This window comes from Dendropsophus ebraccatus, chromosome 6 (assembly GCF_027789765.1).
Source record: "Dendropsophus ebraccatus isolate aDenEbr1 chromosome 6, aDenEbr1.pat, whole genome shotgun sequence".
Classification (NCBI taxonomy): Eukaryota; Metazoa; Chordata; class Amphibia; order Anura; family Hylidae; genus Dendropsophus; species Dendropsophus ebraccatus.
In genome coordinates, this window is record NC_091459.1 from 138,990,021 (window position 1) to 139,014,433 (window position 24,413).

The 24,413-nt window shown below is 46.0% G+C and overlaps 1 protein-coding gene across 2 annotated transcripts in view; it reads left to right on the forward strand.

The window, feature by feature from the left end:
- The first annotated feature begins 1,568 nt into the window (after positions 1 to 1,568).
- WDR35 (WD repeat domain 35) overlaps positions 1,569 to 24,413 on the forward strand; it is a 56,294-nt gene continuing 33,449 nt past the window's right edge. Inside the window, exons 1-13 of one of the 2 annotated variants that reach the window (XM_069973135.1) lie at positions 1,569 to 1,703; positions 6,527 to 6,644; positions 9,086 to 9,157; positions 10,515 to 10,607; positions 11,069 to 11,197; positions 12,717 to 12,850; positions 12,934 to 13,099; positions 14,212 to 14,357; positions 14,656 to 14,781; positions 15,936 to 16,121; positions 19,151 to 19,183; positions 20,368 to 20,391; positions 22,075 to 22,135. In XM_069973135.1, the coding sequence (XP_069829236.1) occupies positions 1,680 to 1,703; positions 6,527 to 6,644; positions 9,086 to 9,157; positions 10,515 to 10,607; positions 11,069 to 11,197; positions 12,717 to 12,850; positions 12,934 to 13,099; positions 14,212 to 14,357; positions 14,656 to 14,781; positions 15,936 to 16,121; positions 19,151 to 19,183; positions 20,368 to 20,391; positions 22,075 to 22,135 (1,312 nt within the window). In that variant the 5' untranslated portion in view covers positions 1,569 to 1,679. The remainder of the gene's footprint in view (positions 1,704 to 6,526; positions 6,645 to 9,085; positions 9,158 to 10,514; positions 10,608 to 11,068; positions 11,198 to 12,716; positions 12,851 to 12,933; positions 13,100 to 14,211; positions 14,358 to 14,655; positions 14,782 to 15,935; positions 16,122 to 19,150; positions 19,184 to 20,367; positions 20,392 to 22,074; positions 22,136 to 24,413) is intronic. The other variant, XM_069973136.1, reaches the window with a different exon arrangement.

A 24,413-nucleotide genomic window follows, 5' to 3' on the forward strand; every position in this document is an offset into this window, starting at 1 on the left:
GGGGAGGGGGGGGGGGGAGGGGGGGGGGGGGGGGGGGGGAGGGGGGGGGGGGGGAGGGGGGGGGGGGGGGGGGGGGGGGGGGGAGGGGGGGGGGGGGGGGGGGGGGGAGGGGGGGGGGGGGGGGGGGAGGGGGGGGGGGGGGGGGGGGGGGGGAGGGGGGGGGGGGGGGGGGGAGGGGGGGGGGGGGGGGGGGGGGGAGGGGGGGGGGGGGGGGGGGGGGGAGGGGGGGGGGAGGGGGGGGGGGGGAGGGGGGGGGGGGGGAGGGGGGGGGGGGGGGGGGGGGGGGGAGGGGGGGGGGGGGGAGGGGGGGGGGAGGGGGGGGGGGGGGGGGAGGGGGGGGGGGGGGGGGGGGAGGGGGGGGGGGGGGGGGGAGGGGGGGGGGGGGGGGGGGGGGGGGGGGGGGGGGGGGGGGGGGGGGGGGGGGGGGGGGGGGGAGGGGGGGGGGGGGGGGGGGGGAGGGGGGGGGGGGGGGGGGGGGGGGGGGGGGGGGGGAGGGGGGGGGGGGGGGGGAGGGGGGGGGGGGGGGGGGGGGGGGGGGGGGGGGGGGGGGGGGGGGGGGGGGAGGGGGGGGGGGGGGGGGGGGGGGGGGGGGGGGAGGGGGGGGGGGGGGGGGGGGGGGGGGGGGGGGGGAGGGGGGGGGGGGGGGGGGGGGGAGGGGGGGGGGGGGGGGGGGGAGGGGGGGGGGGGGGGGGGGGGGGGAGGGGGGGGGGGGGGGGAGGGGGAGATGGGGGGGAAGGAGGAGGTGATGGGGGAGAGAGAAGGTGATGGGGGAGAGAGGAGGTGGGGGGGGGGGGGGGAGAGAAGAGGTGGTGGGGGGAAGGAGGAGGTGGGGGGGGATAAGAAGAGGTGGTGGGGGGAAGGAGGGGCCATGGCAGCCTCCCTGCATGTTGATTGGCTAAAAAAACAGAAAAAACAGGGAAGGGGGATTTGAATGCTCATCGAATATTTATCGATTATTCGGCGAACTATTCGATACGATTGAATACCTTACCACAGTATTCGCTCATCACTATATACCTTACAATTGTGTCGGTGCTTGTAAATAAACTCCATATATACACATACCTGCCTCAAACCCATGTATACAATATATCCGTTCCTATTATACACTTACCCACATAGAATTTTTTATATGAATTTTATAAATGTTCCTCATTATGTTCTATCTATCTATGGACCTGTATTATGTCAGTTAAACACCTCACACATTACCAGGATGTGTATTGTATGAGAGCTATAGGATTACCATCCACCATGCACCTGTGACGACCTGTTGCCCCTGGTTACGACCCATTAAGGTGGGTCAGCCATGATCAATTCAAGTGTAATCTCCACAAATTACTAAAAAATACCCAAGAGGCCGGTCACATGGGCATGATGTCTTCAAAGGTTTAGCCCACTTGGAAATAGTATCTTCCAATTGGCTTTTGTCGGACATCTAGCGCGACTTTGGTCTTCGCCAACATGGCCGCTGCAATCGGTTCTAGAGTAGTTCGAGACATATGGAAAACAAATACATTTTGGCCTCTAGTATCTGAACTCTCGTAACTCTCCGTTTCAGAACAGGAAGTGACGTCAGCTCTGATGGCCAGGGCGCTTGGTTGCCTAGAAACGGAAGGACTCGGCATCTTAGTTACGTTGATAGGAGTCCTGGATTCGCCATCGTGATCACAGGCGACATGTTTATATATCTCAGTAAGAAGGTGAGTGTCTCCTCCGGCGGCCGGGCCAGCACGGTACGGATCCGAGCTCAGGGCACGGGGGGGCGCAGCTGGCAGTGATTCCGTATAGCAGTCTCCCCCCCTCTGCGTCTCTGTAGCTGTGCTGTGACAGGGCGGGGGGCTGTATCAGTACATCACTTGTTCTGTGTTATCTGTACCCGGTAAAGCTGGGTGACAGGAGCTGTGGCTGCCGCTACTACTATTACAGCTGCTATTTGGTGCCACCGTTTTATATCACTTGTTATTGGGACCCCAACAGTCTGAATAAGGGGGCTCCCAACCCTATAGGATCCAGTGATCCTGGCATATGCACATGACTAGGTCACATGACTGATGAGTGTGACATCACAGCTGGTCCGCCGATTAGTGACATCACAGCTGGTCACCTGATTAGCATTACATCACAGCTGGTCACCTGATCGTTACATCACAGCTGGTCACCTGATCGTTACATCACAGCTGGTCCGCCGATTAGTGACATCACAGCTGGTCCGCCGATTAGTGACATCACAGCTGGTCACCTGATTGTGACATCACAGCTGGTTACCTGATTAGCATTACATCACAGCTGGTACACTTACTAGAACAATGACCTCAGGTTTCAGTATATTCACCATGCAGGAGTCGTGTATATACAGTATATATATATATGTACCCCGGCTTAGGTTTCAGTATATTCAGCATGCAGGAGTCGTGTATATACAGTGTATATATATATATATATATATATATATATATGTACCCCGGCTCAGGTTTCAGTATATTCAGCATGCAGGAGTCATGTATATACAGTGTATATATATATATATATATATGTACCCCGGCTCAGGTTTCAGTATATTCAGCATGCAGGAGTCGTGTATATACAGTGTATATATATATATATATATATATATATATATATATATATATATATATATACACTGTATATACACGACTCCTGCATGCTGAATATACTGAAACCTGAGCCGGGGTACATATATATATATATATATATACACTGTATATACATGACTCCTGCATGCTGAATATACTGAAACCTGAGCCGGGGTACATATATATATATATATATATATATATATATATATGTACCCCGGCTCAGGTTTCAGTATATTCAGCATGCAGGAGTCGTGTATATACAGTATATATATATATGTACCCCGGCTCAGGTTTCAGTATATTCAGCATGCAGGAGTCGTGTATATACAGTGTATATATATATATATATATATATATATATATATATATATATGTACCCCGGCTCAGGTTTCAGTATATTCAGCATGCAGGAGTCGTGTATATACAGTATATATATATATGTACCCCGGCTCAGGTTTCAGTATATTCAGCATGCAGGAGTCATGTATATACAGTGTATATATATATATATATATATGTACCCCGGCTCAGGTTTCAGTATATTCACCATGCAGGAGTCGTGTATATACAGTGTATATATATATATATATATATATGTACCCCGGCTCAGGTTTCAGTATATTCAGCATGCAGGAGTCGTGTATATACAGTATATATATATATATATGTACCCCGGCTCAGGTTTCAGTATATTCACCATGCAGGAGTCGTTCTTGAACCATTGAAACTCGAAACAATATCCATCATTTGTCATTTATGAAATTAAAACTTTTACTTCAGAAGTCTCGATAATGTCGCTATGCAAACACCACAGATGTTCACTATATCCCCCCCCCCCCCCCCCCTCCGTTGTTTTTCTACAACGCTCTCCATTCGCAAAGCTTGGTAAATAATGCAGGTCTCCTTCACGATGCTCCATAACCAGAAATCACATGGGGTGAGAGGGGAATGGTAATGGCTGCTCACCTATGCATCTGGGAAAGCTTCAGTCTAAGCAAATACAATACTGTTAGTGCTATAGCGCCACCTAGTTTCTTTTTTATAGCCTGTAGGATACTGTAGTGCACAGGTGTCAAGCTGCAGTCCTCCAGCTGCAAAACTACAACTCCCATCATGCCTGGATAGCTTTAGCTTTGGTTGTCCAGACCTGATGGGAATTGGTAGTTTTGCAGCAGCTGGAGGACCGCAAGTTTGACTCCCCTGTGTATAGACAGCCTGGCTGTAAGATCTGACCAATCAGAGTGGGCATTTCACTGCTAGAGACCCCCATAGTACTGAAGTGCATGTATTGGGTACAAGGCAGTACTTTGCTGCCTTTACCTTTGAGTAGTTTTTGCCCCATGATATGATATTTCACCCTATAATGGTCGTTATTAAAGGGGTTGTCCAGCGAAAATCTTTTTCTTTCGAATCAACTGGTGTCAGAAAGTTATATAGATTTGTAATTTACTTCTATTGAAAAATCTCAAGTCTTCCAGTACTTATCAGCTGTTGTATGTCCTGCAGGAAATGTTTTATTTTCAGTCTGACGCTACTCTCTGCTGACATCTCTGGCCGAGACAGGAACTCTGTCTCGGTTTTCTATAAATCCTCATAAAAAACCTCTCCTGTTCTGGACAGTTCCTGTCTGGGCCAGAGGTGGCAGCAGAGAGCACCATGTCAGATTGAAAATAAAACAACATTTCCTGCAGGACATACAGTAGCTAATAAGTATGGGAAGACTTGAGATTTTTAAATAGAAGTAAATTACAAATCTGTATAACTTCCTGATACCAGTTTGTTTGAAAGAAAAAGATTTTCGCTGGACAACCCCTTTAAGTGTACCTATGATTTAAAGTAAGCCAACCCTGTCTTGTCCTTATGAGTTGGTTACGCCAGTATAAATTTGATCAGTTGCTGATTTAGCGGCAGGGACACTTTAGTAGATGTAAAAATATATAATGAACCCCAGTATAAAAAAAAAAGTAAAAACAAAAAACACATGTAAACACAACAGGGTGGATTTATGATTTGTGATTTTTTTCAGCCTATCCCTTTTCACGTTATGCCAGCTTCTCTCACAATGTATGATGCCCATTTTTCCTGTGCACTCTGTTGCTGTGTGGTTGGTTCACTTCCTATCAATTATAAAGGAATAGTCTCAAAAATGTTAAAAGTTGCATAAAATAAATGTGGCTAAAAACTGACTACACTTAAACCCCTCCCCTTTTCACACTGAAGCCACGCCTCTTTGGTGAAGAAGGAGGTGCAGATATGCCTAAGGTGTCAGGCTGTATTCACACACCCATAGTGCAGTCCGCGACCACGGCCCGCACTACGAATGTGCATCCATAGTGCTCGGTGCTTTACGGAGCACTACGTTCACACTCCATTATCCTAGCAATCCATGTCGCAAAAAACGGTCCGCATTACAACATGTCCGTTTTTTTGCGGCACGGATCGTGGCTCCGTATACACGTAAGGACGTGTGAACGGGGCCATTGAATAACATTGGTTTTATTTTCTGTCTTCAATTGCGTGCTCGCAATTTGCGGACAGAACAACGGATGTGTGAATGTAGCCTTACTTTAATGGAACTGAGCTGTGATACCACACACAAACTGAGGACAAGAATGGCGCTGTTTCTGGTAGAGGCCAGCAATGTTTTTTTTTTGTTTGTTTTTTTAATTGTGACTGAAAGGGGTTCTTTCATGTCAGAAAGATATATTGATTTGTTAATTATTTTTTTTTCTATTTAAAAACTCCAGTCTTCTAGTGCTTATCAGCTGCTGTATGTCCTGCAGGAAGTGGTGTAATCTTTAAAGGGAACCAATCACGCCGAAAATCCATCTTAAGATAAGGAAACGTGCTGGCACATCACCCAGCACGTTTCCTAAACATCCCCCTGTAACCTCCGCGCCCCCCTCCATCAGTCAGTAATCTTACTTTGAAAAAGTCCCGCGCTGTATGTAAATTTCCAGCAAGTAGTCAAGGTGGGCGGATTTAGTCACAGGTCCTAGGCGTCTGTAATGACTGTAATCATGCCCAGAGGGGCGTGATTGAGAGGTCTGCCTTCCTTCCACGTGACCCGGTAGGCTTGCGTTTCACGTCGGCAGCGCACCAACGTCTTCTGTAGTCCGCGCATGCGCAGTACAGCAGGAGACGCCGCGGGAGACGTACTGCGCATGAGCGGACTCCGGAAGACGTCGGCGCTGCGTGCGGATGACGTCAGCGCGACGCGAAGCGCAAGCCGCCGGGTCACGTGGATAGAAGGCAGACCTCTCAATCACGCCCCTCTGGGCGTGATTACAGCCATTACAGACGCCTAGGGCCTGTGACTAATTCCGCCCACCGTGACTACTTGCCGGAAATTTACATACAGCGCAGGACTTTTTAAAGTAAGATTACTGACTGATGCACGTTTCCTTATCTTAATATGGATTTTCGGTGTGATTGGTTCCCTTTAAAGTCTGACACAGTGCTCTCTGCTGCCACCTCTGTCCATGTCAGGAACTGTCCAGAGCAGGAGAGGTTTTCTATGGGGATTTGCTGCTGCTCTGACAGTTCCTGACATGGACAGAGGTGGCAGCAGAGAGCACTGTGTCAGACTGGAGAGAATACACACTTCCTGCAGGATATACAGCAGCTGATAAGTACTGGACGGCTTGAGATTTTTAAGTATATAACTTTCTGGGTGGGTGGTGGGGATGCACTGCCAGTGGCTGCGAGGGTCTGTAAGTGTCACATTTGGCATCCAGGGGGGTTCTAAGGGTCACATTCAGCTGCAAGGATGCGATGCCAGGGTTCGGGCTCTGTCATATTCAGCTCAGTGGCGCAGCCACTTCCTCCTGGGGGGGAAATTGTTTGTGTGTGGGGGTCTGTATCAATGGTGAAAAGATTGTCCCGAAAAGGTGAATGGGTTCATGTTTTCTTTCTGTTCCCAATAGATCGCCATTCCCAACAACATCCGGCTGAAATGCATCTCCTGGAACAAGGACCAGGGCTACATAGCATGCGGAGGGGAATCCGGCCTGCTCAAAGTCCTGAAACTGGAAATGCAAACAGGTAAGTGATTGGAGAGTTTCCTCCTGGTGGACGTCTCTCTCTTCTGGACAGGGTTCAGTCTATTCATTCTCTGCACAGCAGATCGCTTTCTGCAGGAATGTTTATACGAGCCAATGCCAGGGCACGGACACAAAGTGGAGGCTTCAGCCGTTCTATAGCCTCTGGGGGAAGACTGAGGATTATCTTCAGGGAAGGAGGGAGAAGCGTCACCGGAGGCTTCACTTCTGTCAGTATTTTTAGATGGGCCCATCCTATCTGGCCTCTAACTGTGCCGCTGAGCAGCAGCGACCAGGCTCCCGAGGAGCTGAGGGGGGTGACATCTCTCTCATCTGTGAAATCCCTTCTAGTATATAGGAGATGTTTAGGAGAATAAATGGCATTTGGTAACCAGTGGTAGCTTTAAGGCCGTGTTCACACACTGTACAGCGGTGCCTTGGATTACGAGCATAATTCGTTCCGGGACTGCGCTTGTAATCCAAATTCACTCTTAAACCAAAGCAAATTTTCCAATAAGAAATCACTGATATGCAGACAATTGGTTCCACACCCCAAAAATAATGATTTTTAAAAAAAATTTTGAATAAAAGTTTACTGTACAGTATAATCAATCAGCATGTGGTGTATAATATATAGTAAGTGCATAAACCTGAAAAAAACAGCAGCAGTTTGTAGATACAGGGTGGAGCTGCAGATCCCCATAATGCAGTAGTGTAGTACAGTAGAATAAAGAAGCAGGGCTGCTGTCAGAGGTCTGTGTGGTCACATGATAGCAATGGGGAAGGGGGTGTGTTCAGCATGGACCAATCAGGAAGTGAGAATCACAGAGCTGTGCAGGAGGACAGTGACAGAAACTTTATATACAACAGTGTGTGTAGCTGAGTGTGAGTGCAGGCACATTATAGCAGCAGTGTGTATAGCTGAGTGTAAGTGCAGGCACATTATAGCAGCAGTGTGTATAGCTGAGTGTAAGTGCAGGCACATTATAGCAGCAGTGTGTAAAGCTGAGTGTGAGTGCAGGCATATTATAGCAGCAGTGTGTATAGCTGAGTGTGAGTGCAGGCACATTATAGCTGCAGTGTGTATAGCTGAGTGTAAGTGGAGGCTCATTATAGCAGCAGTGTGTATAGCTGAGTGTAAGTGGAGGCTCATTATAGCAGCAGTGTGTATAGCTGAGTGTAAGTGCAGGCATATTATAGCAGCAGTGTATAAAGCTGAGTGTGAGTGCAGGCATATTATAGCAGCTGAGTGTAAGTGGAGGCTTATTATAGCAGCAGTGTGTATAGCTGAGTGTAAGTGGAGGCTCATTATAGCAGGAATGGAGAGGATGGGAAGCACAAGGGCTGACAGAGACTTCATTCCATGAAGGAATGAGCAGGACATATGTTGACAAATAAATGCAGTGCTCTATGTCTTGGGAGAGAGGGGTTACAGCTATGGAGAGATTACCTCCACAGTCCTGTCCCCTGATGTAAGCCCCAGCCTGATGTGGATCTGCTATGATTTGGAAGGTGAGGGAGACTTCCTGGGTCAGAGTACAGGGCTGTAGACCCCGCTATGCAGACCATGCCCCTCCCCCACTCCCCCTCCCCCTCCCACCCAGTACTGGGAGCTCTTACACCAAAGCAATGCTCTTAAACCAAGTTACAATTTTGAAAAACTGCGAGATCTTCTTGCAAAACGCTCTTAAACCAAGTTGCTCTTAAACCAAGGTACCACTGTATTTTGGCATTAAACAACGGCTGTTGTTTAATGATATTGATCAGTTATATTACAGTGTATGGAATCACATGCTGTATACACTAAGGTCGTGGTTCTCTGCCGTACTTTACATTCTATGCTATGGCAAATTAATATAGAGTGATACACCACATCCTGCAGGACATACAGCAGCTGATAAGTACTGGAGGATGGGAGATTTTTATGTAGGAGTACCCCTTTAAGATCCATTTAGATTACCCTACCAGTATGTTCTGGAGTGTGGGGAGAAACCCAAGCAAATACAGGGAGAATATAGAATCTTCTTACACTTGTTGTCCTCGATGGGATTTAGCACTGGACTGCATAAAAGTGTCACGCTACCTCTTTACTGCTCGATTCCCTGGCTTAAACTGCACTTTCCTCATCAGGAGCAGCGCGCCATTTCTCTGTGTGATCACGTTCCATGCTTCACCAATGGGGAGCGTAGGCTGTGCGCCAGGTACTGAGAATGTGAAGGCACAATATGGCGGTTTAGTGGAATAGATGACTCATGGATATTTTAGAGGCCTGGTGTGATCAGTTCTGTGGTATCACTGGGCTGTCCCTCCGCGTCATCATCCTAGTAGGAACTTTGAATACCTATTGAATGTTTTTCCTGCTGTTTCTGGTTTATTAAAGCAAAGCCGTTATTAATCACTTTGCTGAATGAGATCTCAGTCTGAACATATGATCTGTCTTTCCAGATGATGCCAGGCTGAAAGGGCTCGCCGCACCCAGCAATCTGTCCATGAATCAGACCCTTGAGGGACACAGCGGTAAGGTCTCTGTGTGATATATAGAATGGGATGGAGCTTTCTTTCCTGATTCACACTTAGATTGTATTATATGGTTCCAATGGGGATCACCTTGGAGAGCTACAACCAGCTGTTTCTCCATGAGGATAGTTTTGACTAAGCCTTGCAGAGGTTGCTTATTGAAGTTTGTAAATTTCCCTGATTAAAGGGGTATTCCACTCAAACATAACTTTTGATATGTTGCTGCCCATGGTGACACTAACAATTCCTTCCACACTTCTTATCATCTATTCAGTCTCCTTTCCCCAGTTCTGAGCTGCTGCTTTCTGCTGGAGACACAAAAATCTGTGTGTGAGCCTTTCTCTTTGTCTTCTCTTCTGAGACAGATGATGTAAACAAGACCCTGGAAGGCTGTATCAGCAACATTGTAGCTTCATTATAATGCCGGGAGGGTTAATCTGAGGTCAAGTGGCTGATGAACTTACTGGGATTATCCCTCCCAACATTACAGAAAGTTGCAGATAAAGCCTGCCAGGGACTTGTTTACAGCTGTCTCAGAAGGGAGGGGGGGGGGAGGGGGAGACAGAGAGAAAAGCTCACACACATTTTTTGTGTCTTCAGCTGAAAGCAGCAGCTCAGAACTGGGAGAAGGAGACTGAATAGATAATAAAAAGTATGGAAGGAATTGTTACTCTCATCATGGGCAGCAACATAACTACAAGGGCTGCTAATATCATTGAGCTTTGGAAAACTGGAAATGGAAAACTGGAAAGTTCTCTTGGAAGTTACCATTTGTAACCACTAGAGTCCTCTCTGCAGATGCAGAGCATGATCAGGTGAGCAGGGAGAGAATACACTGAGATAGGGGGAGAATATACTGAGATAGGGAGAACCATGGAGGAGACTCATTTTATGAGAAGCTTAATTCTTAAGGTTTTATTAGAGATGTACCAATTTACAGTAAATTCAGGTTCGCTGCATCCCATCCACTGGGAGTCAAACCGGGATTCCCCACCACCGGGAGTCAAATCGGGAGTCCCCACCACCGGGGGTCAAATCGGGAGTCCCCACCACCGGGGGTCAAATCGGGAGTCCCCACCACCGGGGGTCAAATCGGGAGTCCCCACCACCGGGGGTCAAATCGGGAGTCCCCACCACCGGGGGTCAAATCGGGAGTCCCCACCACCGGGAGTCAAATCGGGAGTCCCCACCACCGGGAGTCACTTGCCAAACGTTCAGGGAACCCGAACTTACTGTAAATGTTCTCATCTCTAATTATTATAATAAGGAACTGCAGTGATGCATGGATACAGGGGACATTAATGAAGGAAAATCAATGTATAAGTGACAGTATACTAATACAGCCTATCATCCCCAGGATCTGTACAGGTGGTGACGTGGAATGAACATTTTCAGAAATTGACCACAAGTGATCAGAATGGACTTATCATTGTCTGGATGCTGTACAAAGGTAATGCTGACACCCACCCCTCACTACATTACGTTTTTTTTTTTTTTTTTTTAAAGATAAGTTAATGCCTATGTATTTAAACACCCAAGCCAAGTTCATGTACACACAGTCATAAAACTGATATAGCGGCCATACATCTACATCAGCTGTCAGCTGAGAGTGCATGTATTTTCTATGGGGAGAGGGCAATATGTCGCTGGCAGCTGTATCTCATGCTCCAGAACAGAAGGTCCAGGCATTGATATTCAACACGTTTCCATTTTTTCCCCACCGGCACCATCTGGCTTGAATGCCAACACACCCCTATACATATAGAACAGTTGGCCAGTCCTGCTGAAATCGTGAGTTTGGCCGACTTTACTTCTTCTCTACTATTATATGATATAGCATAGTTCTCATCTTTCTTGTTTGCAGAGAAGTTCTCCCATACTTCTATGTACTGATCTGACTTGTCTTCTCAGGCTCCTGGTACGAAGAGATGATCAACAACAGAAATAAATCAGTTGTGCGCAGTATGAGCTGGAACGCAGACGGCCAGAAGATCTGCATTGTGTATGAGGACGGAGCTGTCATTGTGGGCTCCGTAGACGGTAAGGACAGTGTACCTTCTCGGTGCTGCTCCAGCAATATACGTTACTCTTATGGATGCTTATTTTTTGGGGGGGTTGTGAAATTCATAAAAATATAAAAAAAATAATGGAAACAAATTCTTAATTTTTAGCTAATATGAAATCTGTCCTCTTTCTTTTATGCTATATGCGTTGCCCCTTTGGTAACTGTATTTAGGACCTATGTGATATTGAGCCATAATATGGCCGTTGTAAATCTGCGATTGTTTTACAGTATGAGCTAATACACGAAGAGATTATCGTCCAGAACAGCCGGTAATCTGCCCAGTGTGGCTGATAATAGAGTCATATAATAGTACTCTAAGGGTTAAGCGCTGCGAAATCTGTTGGCGCTATACAAATAAATATTATTATTAATAGAGTAACTTGAACATGGGCCAGATTGTGCAGGTGGGTTACTGACCTGAAAAAGACAAGACAGGATGCCGAGCCACACTTCAGATATTGGTCAGGAATGGTTTAAAGGAGAAGTCCGACAAAATTCCTAAAAGAGAGGAAGGCATGGGTGTGGGAAAATAATAAACAAAGTAAACATACCCCTCCATGTGCCTCCATAGCCGCTGGTCCCGGGTTCCGCTGTCGGAAGTAACTTTTGGCTGGATTCTGGGTACGTCACATACCCGGCTCATCCAACTGAAATGTCACAGCCCAGCTGAGCAATGGCCCACTCGGTAAGTCATTGACAAGGGCGATATCCTGCCCCAGTGACTGATTGGCTGAGCGGGCACTCACTCAGCCAGGTAAGTAACTGTGCAGCTGGTAGAGCTGCAGGACACCAGCGGCTGTCATTTGGACTCGGGAGCGGCAATACAGAGGCACGAGGACGGGTAAGTTTACTTTGTTTATTATTTTCCTTCGCCCCCTGTCTTCTCCCCTTTTTAAAATTTTTCTGGACTTCTCCTTTAACTCCTTCCCGTCAGCAATACGTAGATATACGTTCCTGCTGCACATACCAAGGGCAGCAGGAACGTAAATGCACGTTCCTGACTGTGAAGGAGTTTGATGTGTGCAGGACCACTGCAGTGTGAGCGGCCCCGCACACATCAGTGTCTGGGGAGCTGAGAGTAATGAGAGGCAGCTCATCAGAAAAAAATTAAAAGCGATTAAAATTTTTCTGTTACACCAATATGACATTGATAAAAACTGAAGAAAATGACACCCCATCCAGCCCTGAAGGTGAAAAAAAAAAAGCGCCATGGCTCTTAGAAGTCGGGGAGGAACATTGCATTAATTTGACCCAGACATCTGTGCATCAAAGGGCTCGGTCTTGAAGGGGTTAAAAAATATGACACAGACTTCAAGGTGTTGACTTGGCCTCCAAATTCCCAGAGTCAGTGTCCGTCTAATGGAGCATCCGTGGGATCTGTGGGAAAATGTGTTTTTGTTTTTTTCTCAAGTTTTAGATTTTATAAATAAAATCTGCTGCCCCCAACTTTATGAAATTATTATCACTGCTATTTTTCCCATCAATATTTTTAAGGCAATCGTATTTGGGGCAAAGAGCTGAAAGGCATACAACTGTGCCACGTGGCTTGGTCTCCAGACAGCAAAATTCTTCTCTTTGGGATGGCAAATGGGGAAATCCATCTTTATGACAACCAGGGCAACTTCATTGTAAGTGAAGCTAAAAAATAGCAGCGTTCTTCATTTCTGTCTGTTGGTTCCATCTCACCTGTCGCTTTATATAATGTCTCTAGGTCAAAATGGTGCTGAGCTGTTTGGTGAATGTGACTGGTCCGCTGAGTATTGCCGGTATGCACTGGTATCCGGGCAGTAAAGGTTACGTGGAACCAGATTGCCCCTGTCTGGCTATATGTTTCGATAATGGACGATGTCAGATAATGAGACATGAGAACGATGAGAGTAAGTCTCTTTTTCTTTTTTGTTTACTATTGAATTTTGTAACTAGAGCAGGTCTATAGGTATACAACAAACCAGGACTTCAAGGATGTCAATCAGTCTTAGGACCCTATCACAAGTCAGGCCGATTCGGGCGATCATCGCTTCCTGTACTAAAGACAACGATCGGCAAGTTGTGTCTTTAGGTCCTGACCTAAAATCATTGTCCGCTGGGCGTGCATCGCTACATGTAATAGTGATCCATGGCTGAATGTGTAAAGAAAAAAGAACAAACTTATACATACCTGTCCACGCTCCCTGATGTCCTGCTGGCTTCAGCCGATCCCTGCAGTGTCTGAAGTGCTATTCAGCTCAGCCAATTGCTGGCCGCGGCACTGTCCCAGAGATTGGCTGCGCGGCCTGTGACTTCACAAAGTGTCAGGAGCGGGACCAAGCTAACAGGACACCAGGGAGCGTGGACAGGTATGTATAGTTTTTTATTTTCACTTATTAAGGCAAGGGCTGCACGGACAAGGGCTGCTATGTTCACACTACGTAAGTTCTGTAGAAATCATGGCCGTTGTTACAACTGCCGTGATTTCTGCGGTACTTAGGTAGTGCTGCAGGCTGAGGGAATCCCGGACGGAGTGTATACACATGGTATACACTCCGGCCGGGATCCCTAGCGGCGCCGCGATAGACTGACATGTCAGTTTTCTGTGGCCGCTATTCACTGAATAGCGGCCGCAGAAAACCCTGTCAGTTCACACAATGGAGCGTGTGGCTCCGGCCGCACGCTCTATTGTGTGCAGTGGGGAGTTCTGATGTGGGCGCGCACAGGTGCACCCGCATCAGAACTCAGTGGCGCTGCAGTACCGGCCGAGATGATCTTTTCTGAGACCGGCCGTTCCGTGATCCGGCCGGGTCACCGAACGGCTGTTCTCTTACCAAATGTGAAAATAACCTAAGGCTGTATATGGATTTAGCAGATCTTGACTCGCCTACATAAAGTCACCGGGCCATGTAATATGATCCTTAGGCCACATTGGTCCATTTGGGTGACTATGATTACAGAACTAAGGCTGCTTCCATGACACAATAGAAAAAACTGCATAGTGTATACTTTGTCTTTGCAGACCCGGTTCTGATCGATACCGGTATGAACGTGGTGAGCATTCAGTGGAATCACTGTGGCAGCGTCCTGGCGGTGGCCGGATCACAGAGAACAGCCAATCAGGATAAGGACATCAATATTGTCCAGTTCTACACCCCATTCGGAGAGGTATGTCCACAGTTATACATGGGATATGGAGAGATGGGATATCTAAACTGGAGAGTATGCAGGAAGCATAGGCTGGAAAGGCGCGAGTTCTTCTGTCTCATCCTCCTGTCGTATCTGCTCCTCTCCCTGCTGCCTGTGTGTCTGTGCCAGGTGTTCATGTTATTTGGGGCATCAATGCTTAATCCTAATGGTTTCTGATGAGCAGAGAACACCTTGGTTCATGAAGGGGGGGGGGGTCCTATACTTACTGTACATAATGTACATATATACTGTATATAAATTTTTTTTTTCTTTGAAGCATCTGCGCACATTAAAGGTTCCTGGAAAGCAGATGTCGGCTGTATCATGGGAAGGTGGTGGGCTGAGGATAGGACTGGCTGTGGATTCATTTATTTACTTTGCAAACATCAGACCTGATTACAAGGTAAGGGATCCTATACAATAAGGATGTGTTCAGCTGCTCGTACATGCCATACCCGACAGAAATGGCTGATTCTAATCGTTTCGGTTGATCATCATTTTAAATCATAGGCAAGACTGTGTCTACTAGAGTTGAAGAACTTCGAGCACGCTCAGGTTTGTCCAAACCTGAGCGTGCACCATTAGATTACCGGTGGCTGGAGAAGTTGGATGCAGCCCTAGGGAGTCCTGGAAAACATGGATACAGCCTATGGCTTATGACTATATCCATGTTTTCCCAGCTGTGATCAACTGTGATCTACTGGTTTATTCTAACATCATTAAGATCAGATGGTTTGTTCAGTATATAATTGGTCAGCCATGTTATCACTGGTCATAGACTCATATGTATGACTAGCTTTAGCCAGTGCTAGATGACTATCGCCCCGGCAGGCCACATGACCCTGACTTTACCCCTAGTCACGCAACACTAGTTTTTCCCCATTGAGTCACACGTCAGTAGAACTGAATGAGGAGATGTTCCACAACTGTCTTAAGACTTTCTTGATCTGCGTATTTCTCTATTGAAGTGTGACTGCGGTTCATCACTCAGCTCTAGGACCTTCAGCCCCACTTATAAAATGCTTCAAGCCCTGTTCAGATCATGTCTGTGATCTATGCCTGGAGTAAGGAGCGACTGCATATATTTGGGGGGAAAGAGGGGGGGGGGTGAAAAATAGAAGTCATAGAGAGACATTCAGCTTCAAAATAACTTAGTAAACTTGAATCCTTTATATGTAGAGTAAAAATCAGCATAACATGGCCCATGCAGCCAGATAACATGTCATCTGTGCTTAGCATGTAAATTTAAGGGGAAGGGAGGGGCTTTTTTTTTTTTTTTACTATGGCTGGGGAGGAGGTGAAGTCCACTTACCACCACGGTTTCAGCTCTGGGTCCCGCATCGCGCTGCTCCGGTCTCCGATCCTCGGCCGCTTCCAGTGTGTACTGTCTGTTATAACTTTTATTTATTTATTTATTTATTTTTTTAATGGGCAGTGTATGCCGTCTTATTGGAGATATGCAGTTTGCGTTTTCCTGACATATATATCAAACATCTGGCCACTTCTTGTCCTGTCACAGACCTGCACTGATAACATGTCATCTTGTCTCTTGTACAGTGGGGCTATTGCTCTAACACAGTGGTGTATGCTTACACCAGGCCAGACCGCCCCGAGTATTGCGTCGTCTTCTGGGACACCAAAAACAACGAGAAATTTGTCAAATATGTCAAGAGTTTGATCTCTGTCACAACATGCGGGGATTTCTGTATACTGGCAACTAAGGCCGACGAGAACCATCCTCAGGTTTGTTTCATCATTTTATTATTGTGTGTTTTTTTTTTTTTTTTTTTTTTTTTGTACGTGTAAATGATTTCACCTCAGTTTACCTGTTATTTGCATACGTAGTATCCTGTTTACCTGTAATAAAACAGCATCGGCCAGCCATCACCCTGCTTGTGAACAGGGTATTTTTACGATGAAAGGGCCGTATTACATGGCCTGATTTTGAGGAGGAAGCGAGCGCCGACCTGTCATTCAGCGCTCTCTTCCTCCTTGTTTTCTGCTCACTGTCTATGCTATTGTATTCACAGACAGCATGCACGAGGAGCTGGGGTGTGAGTGGGAGTGGAGCTGAGGGAGGGGCTGCCCGGATTATCCTTAGAGTACTATTACACGGAACAATAATCGTCCGAATCAGCCCTATCCGGCCGATTATCATTCCGTGTAATAAACGCAACGATCAGCCGATGACAACGATCATCGGCTGATCGTTGATTTAGGTTTGGACCTACAGTGGGGAATAAAAGTATTTAGTCAGTCACCAACAGTGCAAGTTCCACCACTTAAAAAGATGAGAGGCGTCTGTAATTGACACCATATGGAGACCTCAACTATGGGAGACAAAATGATAAAACAAATCCAGAAAATCACATTGTCTGATTTTGTAAGAATTTATTTGCAAATTATGGTGGAAAATAAGTATTTGGTCAGTAACAAAATTTCATCTCAATCCTTTGTTATATATCCTTTGTTGGCAATGACAGAGGTCAAACCTTTTCTGTAAGTTTTTACAAGGTCGGCACACACTGTTGTTGGTATGTTGGCCCATTCCTCCATGCAGATCTCCTCTAGAGCAGTGATGTTTTGGCGCTGTCGCTTGGCAAGACGGCCTTTCAACTTCCTCCAAAGCTTTTCTATAGGTTTGAGATCTGGAGACTGGCTAGGCCACTCCAGGACCTTGAAATGCTTCTTACCAAGCCACTCCTTCGTTGCCCTGGCGGTGTACTTTGAATCATTGTCATGTTGAAAGACCCAGCCACGTTTCATCTTCAATGCCCTTGCTGATGGAAGGAGGTTTGCACTCGAAATCTCAAGATACATATCCCCATTCATTCTTTCATGTACCCGGATCAGTCGTCCTGGCCCCTTTGCTGAGAAACAGCCCCAAAGCATGATGTTTCCACCCCCATGCTTTTACAGTAGGTATGGTGTTTGATGGATGCAACTCAGTATTCTTTTTCCTCCAAACACGACAAGTTGTGTTTCTACCAAACAGTTCTACTTTGGTTTCATCAGACCATAGGACATTCTCCCAATACTCTTCTGGATCATCCAAATGCTCTCTAGCAAACTTCAGACGGGCCCGAACATGTACTGGCTTAAGCAGTGGGACACGTCTGGCACTGCAGGATCTGAGTCCCTGGCGGCGTAGTGTCTTACTGATGGTAGGCTTTCTTACATTGGACCCAGCTCTCTGCAGTTCATTCACTAGGTCCCCCCACGTGGTTCTGGGATTTTTGCTCACCGTTCTTGTGATCATTTTGACCCCACGGGGTGAGATTTTGCATGGAGCCCCAGATCGAGGGAGATTATCAGTGGTCTTTTATGTCTTCCATTTTCTAATTATTGCTCCCACAGTTGATTTCTTCACTCCAAGTTGGTTGCCTATTGCAGATTCAGTCTTCCCAGCCTGGTGCAGGGCTACAATTTTGTTTCTGGTGTCCTTTGACAGCTCTTTGGTCTTCACCATAGTGGAGTTTGGAGTCTGACTGTTTGAGGGTGTGCACAGGTGTCTTTTTATACTGATAACAAGTTTAAACAGGTGCCATTACTACAGGTAATGAGTGGAGGAAAGAGGAGACTCTTAAAGAAGAAGTTACAGGTCTGTGAGAGCCAGAAATCTTGATTGTTTGTAGGTGACCAAATACTTATTTTCCACCATAATTTGCAAATAAATTCTTACAAAATCAGACAATGTGATTTTCGGGATTTGTTTTCTCATTTTGTCTCTCATAGTTGAGCTCTACCTATGATGTAAATTACAGACGCCTCTCATCTTTTTAAGTGGGAGAACCTGCACTATTGGTGACTGACTTTGATACTTTTTTTCCCCACTGTGTAATTGTCGGACACCGACCGTGCATCGCTACGTGTAATAGCGGTACGTGGCCAGCGTGGCTGACGTTTTGCAAAGTGCATACATTACCTATCCATAGTCCAGGGCTCCTCCTGCGCTCTGCTTCTCCCCGGGTCCCGCGCGCTGCAGCTTCAGAGCGGCCTGTCTTAGCTGACAGGCCGCTCAGCCAATCACTGGCCGGGACCGTCGCGGCCAGTGATTGGTTGAGCGGCCTGTTAGCTGAGACAGGCGGGACCCGGGAAGAAGTGGACCGCAAGAGGAGCCCTGGACCATGGACAGGTAATGTAGGCAGTTTAAGCAAGGGCTGCAAGGACATTGGTAACGATGTCCATGCAGCCCTCGTTAAACGATAATCGGGCAGTGTAATAGGCCCAGTAAACGAGCACCGATCTAGCAGATTGGCGCTTGTTTACAGTTATTATCGGGCCCCCATAGGGCCATGTAATAGGTACCCTTAGATTGTCCTGGTGGCCTATAGAAGATAGCAGTGGTCTCTCCTATTACATGGAGTCCTGAGCAGCAGACCGTCGCTATTGTGATCAGGAGTTTTCAACCTCTTGAAACTCAGCGAGCGGCTGACATTGTGCATGTTAGCTGACTGTGTTCTTTTAACAAGCCCTATTACACCAAACGATTATTGGCGGGAACGGCTGGTAATCTGCCAATGTTTGTTTCACATCTGCTTCATTCATATTACTTCTAGGTTGTTCTCTTCTCTCCCCATCTATTTCCTCACTCCATAGACTTTCTATAGAACTGCAGCAAGGTAAGAGACTGGGAGAGAAGCTCATAGCCAGATGCTGACTAGTTCTAGTAATACAGAGATACATACATACACCAGCACCACTGGGTCTATGGGCAGTCTTATTCACAGTATTTGGACAGGTGGCTGTAATAAATGTTTTCCTCTTTTCAGGATGACAGTGAAGCAGAGACTAACAGGGTAAAGGTAATATTCCTTACTTCTTTCTGTAATGCCATATGCTGTAGTGCTGTCACAGATGTTGTATCTGGATTGAGCGACCATATTATTATATAGAAGTCTGAGGGACTGTGGGAATTAGGAATTATCCTGCAGATGCCACTAAGTAAGTTCATTTCACTGTATAAAAGTCTGTACTTTCTCACTGGAAGGGGCTGCTGTAAGGATCCTTAAAGAGACTCTGTCAGTAGGTTTATGATGTCCTCCTCCTGAATAACATGGACAATAAGTAGCCCTCTCCATTATGTGCATGAGCCCAGTAGTCCTGGATATTCATGAGAAGCAGAAAACTCTGCCCACCAGCTGCTGACCTACCCATGCTGTGTATAGTCAGTTACCTGTCAATCTGCAGCTAGAGGGCGGAGGGAGGGGTGTGGCAAGAAGCCTATTTTCCTGCATATTAGGAGAACGGCTCAACAGAATGATGTAAGTACAGTTCCAGCAATGGAGAAAAGGAGAGGCACTCACCGTTTAAAATTCTTCTTTATTCAAATACATCTAAAACATCTCCCAGAGTGTGTAGCAGTCAGCGTGGGACGCTGTGCAGCAGCTGATTCCTGCGCGCATGCGCGCTTCCTCAGACACCTCTCCTTTTCTCCTTTGCTGGAACTGTACAATATCGCTTTGATTGCATCTTGAGAGAGCACCCCATTATATAGGCTATCAGCTATATCTGCAGCCCACGATCTTCAATGGGGATTTGGTTTAGAACCGGTCCACTGTTTCTAATACATAGTAGAATGATGTAAGTAATACACCGATCTGTTCACTAGTTTAATAGTCTTCCCCCCCCCCCCATAAGCAATGCCATTGGATTTGTGTGTTGCAGCTCAGCTTCACTAAAGTAAATGGCGCCAATTGTCAGTACCAGATAGAACCCACTGACATTTGTGGCAATGTTTTTGGTAGAATACAGCCATACAGCTTTTTTGATTCTGTACAATGGCTTTAAAGGGAATCTTTCACAGTGATCAACCCTTACTAGTGATCATGCACCATCCCGGCTGTCTTTCCTCACTGGGAGGTCTATGGCTGATCTGCTTGTGTTCATACAGGAAAGTAATGGGCCACCATGATGGATTCATTTTTGTTTGACTTTGCTGTTTCATTTTTGTTTGCTTATTCTATGATATTTTATTCCATGTCTTCAGGGAGCGTCATCCTCTGGAGCCCAGGTAAGATGGATTTCTTTTAGGTTTTATCCATTTTTCATGCAATGATCTATGGTTGTGTCCCTCACAATGAATGCAGTGTCTAGTGTAGCCAAATCCCAGGAGCCAGGTAGCCAATAGTCTCTAGTGAATGGGACTACCTGGTAATCTACTGACAGTGGGAGTTTAGGAGTAGTTTATCGGGGACATCAGTGGGAGGTAGCCATCTGATCCCTTAAAGTGTCATTGTTGTTTCATTTTATTTATTTATTTATTTGCAGAAATCAATAGTACAGGCAATTTAATAAAAAACTTTGTAATTGGGTTTATTAGCCGAAAAATGCATTTTTAGCATGAAAAAGCAGTTTGAAGTTCTCCCCCTGTCTTCATTGTTCTTTATGGAGAGAGGAGGGGTTGAGGGAGATGAGGCACCAAAACAGGACAACAAAGAGTTAATTAACAGCTACATCACCAGACTATCTCCTCTGAAGTCAGCACTGACCTCTCTGACCTCTGAATACCGTCTTTCACACAGCTCCTGCTGTGTAATCCTTTGTTCTCTGCTCTCTGCTGGTGACTAATCTCCCTCCTCCCCTCTCCATAGGTTACACAGGGCCCGACTGATGTAAACTAGTCAAGATTTCCTGATAAATGAGCAGTGAATGAGAGAGAGGAGGGAGGGGGACCTGGGGAAAGTCTTTTTGAATGCAGATAATGGCATATTTTCCTAATAAACCCAATTACAAAGTTTCTTAAAGTTGCCTGTTCTATTGATTTCTGCAAAAAAAATTGAATTGACAGTGACACTTATATTGTCGCTGGCCAGAGACATGACTGCATGAAAATAACAATAGGATATGGAAAGTACATGACCAAACAGCAGCTGTATTCTACAACGGGGTTTACAGACCCAGAATAGTTTTTGCCTGTTATTAAAGGGGAACGATCAGCAGGTTAGACCAATCTAGCCTGCTGATAGCTCCCTAAAGTGTACGTCTCTTACCTTCATCCTTGGCGCCATTCCCGTGCAGTTTGTAGTGTGATCCTTTGACCAGGAAGGCCGTTTGCACCACTGGGGGCAGGGCACCAATCTGCCCCTGTCCTGCCGCCACCTTCTTATGAGTATTAGTGGAGTGGGTGGTCGGGGCAGGCTGGACTGGTGCTCAGGGGGCGCTAGTCCTACCCCCAGTGCTCCAGACGGCCTTACTGGACACAGGAGGACATTACAAACTGCATGGGAATGCCGCCGAGGATGAAGGTAAGAAACATACCTTCATCCTTGGCACCTAATACCCTGTAGGGACTTATAAGCAGGTTAGAGGTGTCTAACCTGCTGTTAGTTCCCCTTTAAAGATCTATATATTTAGGATGTTTTATATGGGAATATATTAGTCATTGATGGCTCTGTGCACCCTGTCATGTCGTATGAACGCTGGTTAGATATTCTATACATAACAATACTAGCGTAGCTCAGGTATTAGGGTGCCTTCCCATATTGCAGCTGCGGCATGTAGATTAACCCTCTCCTAGATGTGGTGGTACGACTGTATTAGAAAACTTACAGTAGCATATTACCTGCAGAATCACGTACCGTCATTCATCACTGCATCATGATGCAGCAGCCGCCACGTGGGAACGTGCACGCATAGTGTCTTCTCTTCCCATTTCTAGACTCACTAATATCACAGTTGTTTGGTTTCCTCTTAGTACGTGCTCGTCTTGTGCAATTCTATTGGAACCCCGCTGGATTCAAAGTACATAGATATAGGTAAGGAGACCCAATGGCGTGTACTTTACTTTTAGTTACAATCTTTATTGGCTTTTTTATATTGTATTGTTCTTTTCTGTCTGTCAGTCTGACATTTAAAGGGGTATTCCAGGAAAAAAACAACTTGTGGATAGGAGAAAAGTAGGAGATCCCGTGGGGTCGGACCTCTGTATTCCCCACTGACCTCCGTATCGGGTCAGCTTCTGTGTAATGAGTAAAGCTGTGTCTTTGGCCCGCGGCTCCATTCTTTCCTATTGAGTGTCGGAAAGAGACGAGTACACCAGAAGAGCGCTGTACTCGGTCTTTGTCGCTCCATAGGACCCCCTGCGATCTCCTACTTTTCCCCTATCCTGTGGCTAGGGGAAAAGTTTTTTTTTTTTTTCCTGAAGTACCTCTTTAAGGAAGGGCTCCAAATCTTAACTGTATTGTAAAAGTAATAATAATAATAATAATAATAATAATAATAATGCTTTTATTTGTATAGCGCCAACTCATTCTTTACAAAGTTTACATAGTTTGTCAATTTTGAGTTATTTTATTCTTTTTCTATGACTTTGCATCATCCTGTTGAAACTATTTCAGTGAAGTATATGATATTATAGATTTATATAGCTCCAATATAATCCACAAACATAGTTAGTACGCTCAAAGTAATAGACAAAAAAAGTATATTAAAGGGGTAGGCGATCAAATTTTTTTTATTTTAAATAAACTGGTGCCAGAAAGTGCCAGAGATTTGTGATTTACTTCTATTAAAAAATCTCCAGTCTTCCAGTACTTAGCAGCTGCTGTATGTCCTGCAGGAAGTGGTGTATTCTTTCCAGTCTGACACAGTGCTCTCTGCTGCCACCTCTGTCCATGTCAGGAACTGTCCAGAGCAGCAGCAAATCCCCATAGAAAACCTCTCCTGCTCTCCAGACTTGAAAGAACTTTTTTTTAACATATTTTGGCTGAAAAAACAACAGGCCCAACAAATGTTCCAAAGCAAAAAAAAAATAATTTTTTTTTTGAGCCGTAAAATATGGTCCAAAAATGTTGGGTGCAGAAAAGGGTGCAGGTTTTCTATACTCTGTGTAGAGAATCCCCTGCAGTCCTAAGTAAAACCACTTGTAATCTCACCATAAGACAAACCCTTGTCTGCTACATCCAGTATAATGGCGTCTTTCACTGTGCATGGCTGGTAATAAAATGCCCGTGAGCGCCCTCAGACAGGGTTATCCTGTATAGATCCAGGGCTGTGGACAGTCATATATGGCCTCCCTCACACACCATTGCATAACATTCCCCCCATCAACCAGAACATAAACCAAATCGCCAGCTTGTTTTATTTGCTGCCATTCAGTAGGTGCTACTTTATTACATAATATTCCGCAATGTCCCGGACCTGTCATTCACAAGTGAGAATTTATACCTTTAGATCCGGCACCTTCCGCAGAAAGTAAACAGTGCTATGTACATTCATCGGCCTCTGATAGTCTCCCGGCTCTTCTGTTCCATCCAACAAATGGACCTTTCATAGCTCCACAGTAAACACTGCCAAATGTCTATTTTATCCTCCGCCTGCAAAATTCCTCCATCCCTCGGCTTCAGACACGAGGAAGAAGCTCCCAAAGCAGCCAGGAATGCAAACATGTCCGCCTATGGATCATTCCATTTCTCAGCCCATAAACACCATCAGTCATCTCAGATTAGTATTTTTATAGCTCCACTATTATTATTATCATTGCATTTTTCCTTATTTTATGCTGAAATTAGTTTTTTTTTTTTCATTTATTTTAGCATAACAGAAGTGAGACTATGTAATTACAGTCAGAACAGCGCTATTAAAGGGGTATTCCTAGCCTATAAGGTGTTGGCATATTTCAAGGAGCACTGGCCCTAATGGTGATGCTGTTGATGATGCTAATGATTGGCTGCAGTCACTGGTGCTTTAAAAGGGAACTATAGCCCCCATAGTGCCGATCCAGCCTGCCCCTTTCTAATGATAGACAATGGAGCAGATTGTCAATATGGGGGCGGGAAAGGCTCCTAATGGTGCCCCAGTGCTCCTAACAGTCTTACCGGACTGTGGAATAAACGACTAACTGCACCGAAGATAAGACTTATAATGGAGTTCTATGGAGCCCGACTGATCACATGACACAGAGCTGGAAGAGGAGCGTGCTTAGCGCTATATCCCAATCGGTACGCGTCTGAACACTCAGACCCAGACCGATCAAAACTTTTGACATGTCTCTATTACATGTCGAAAGTTTTGTGAAACGACATGAAATAATGG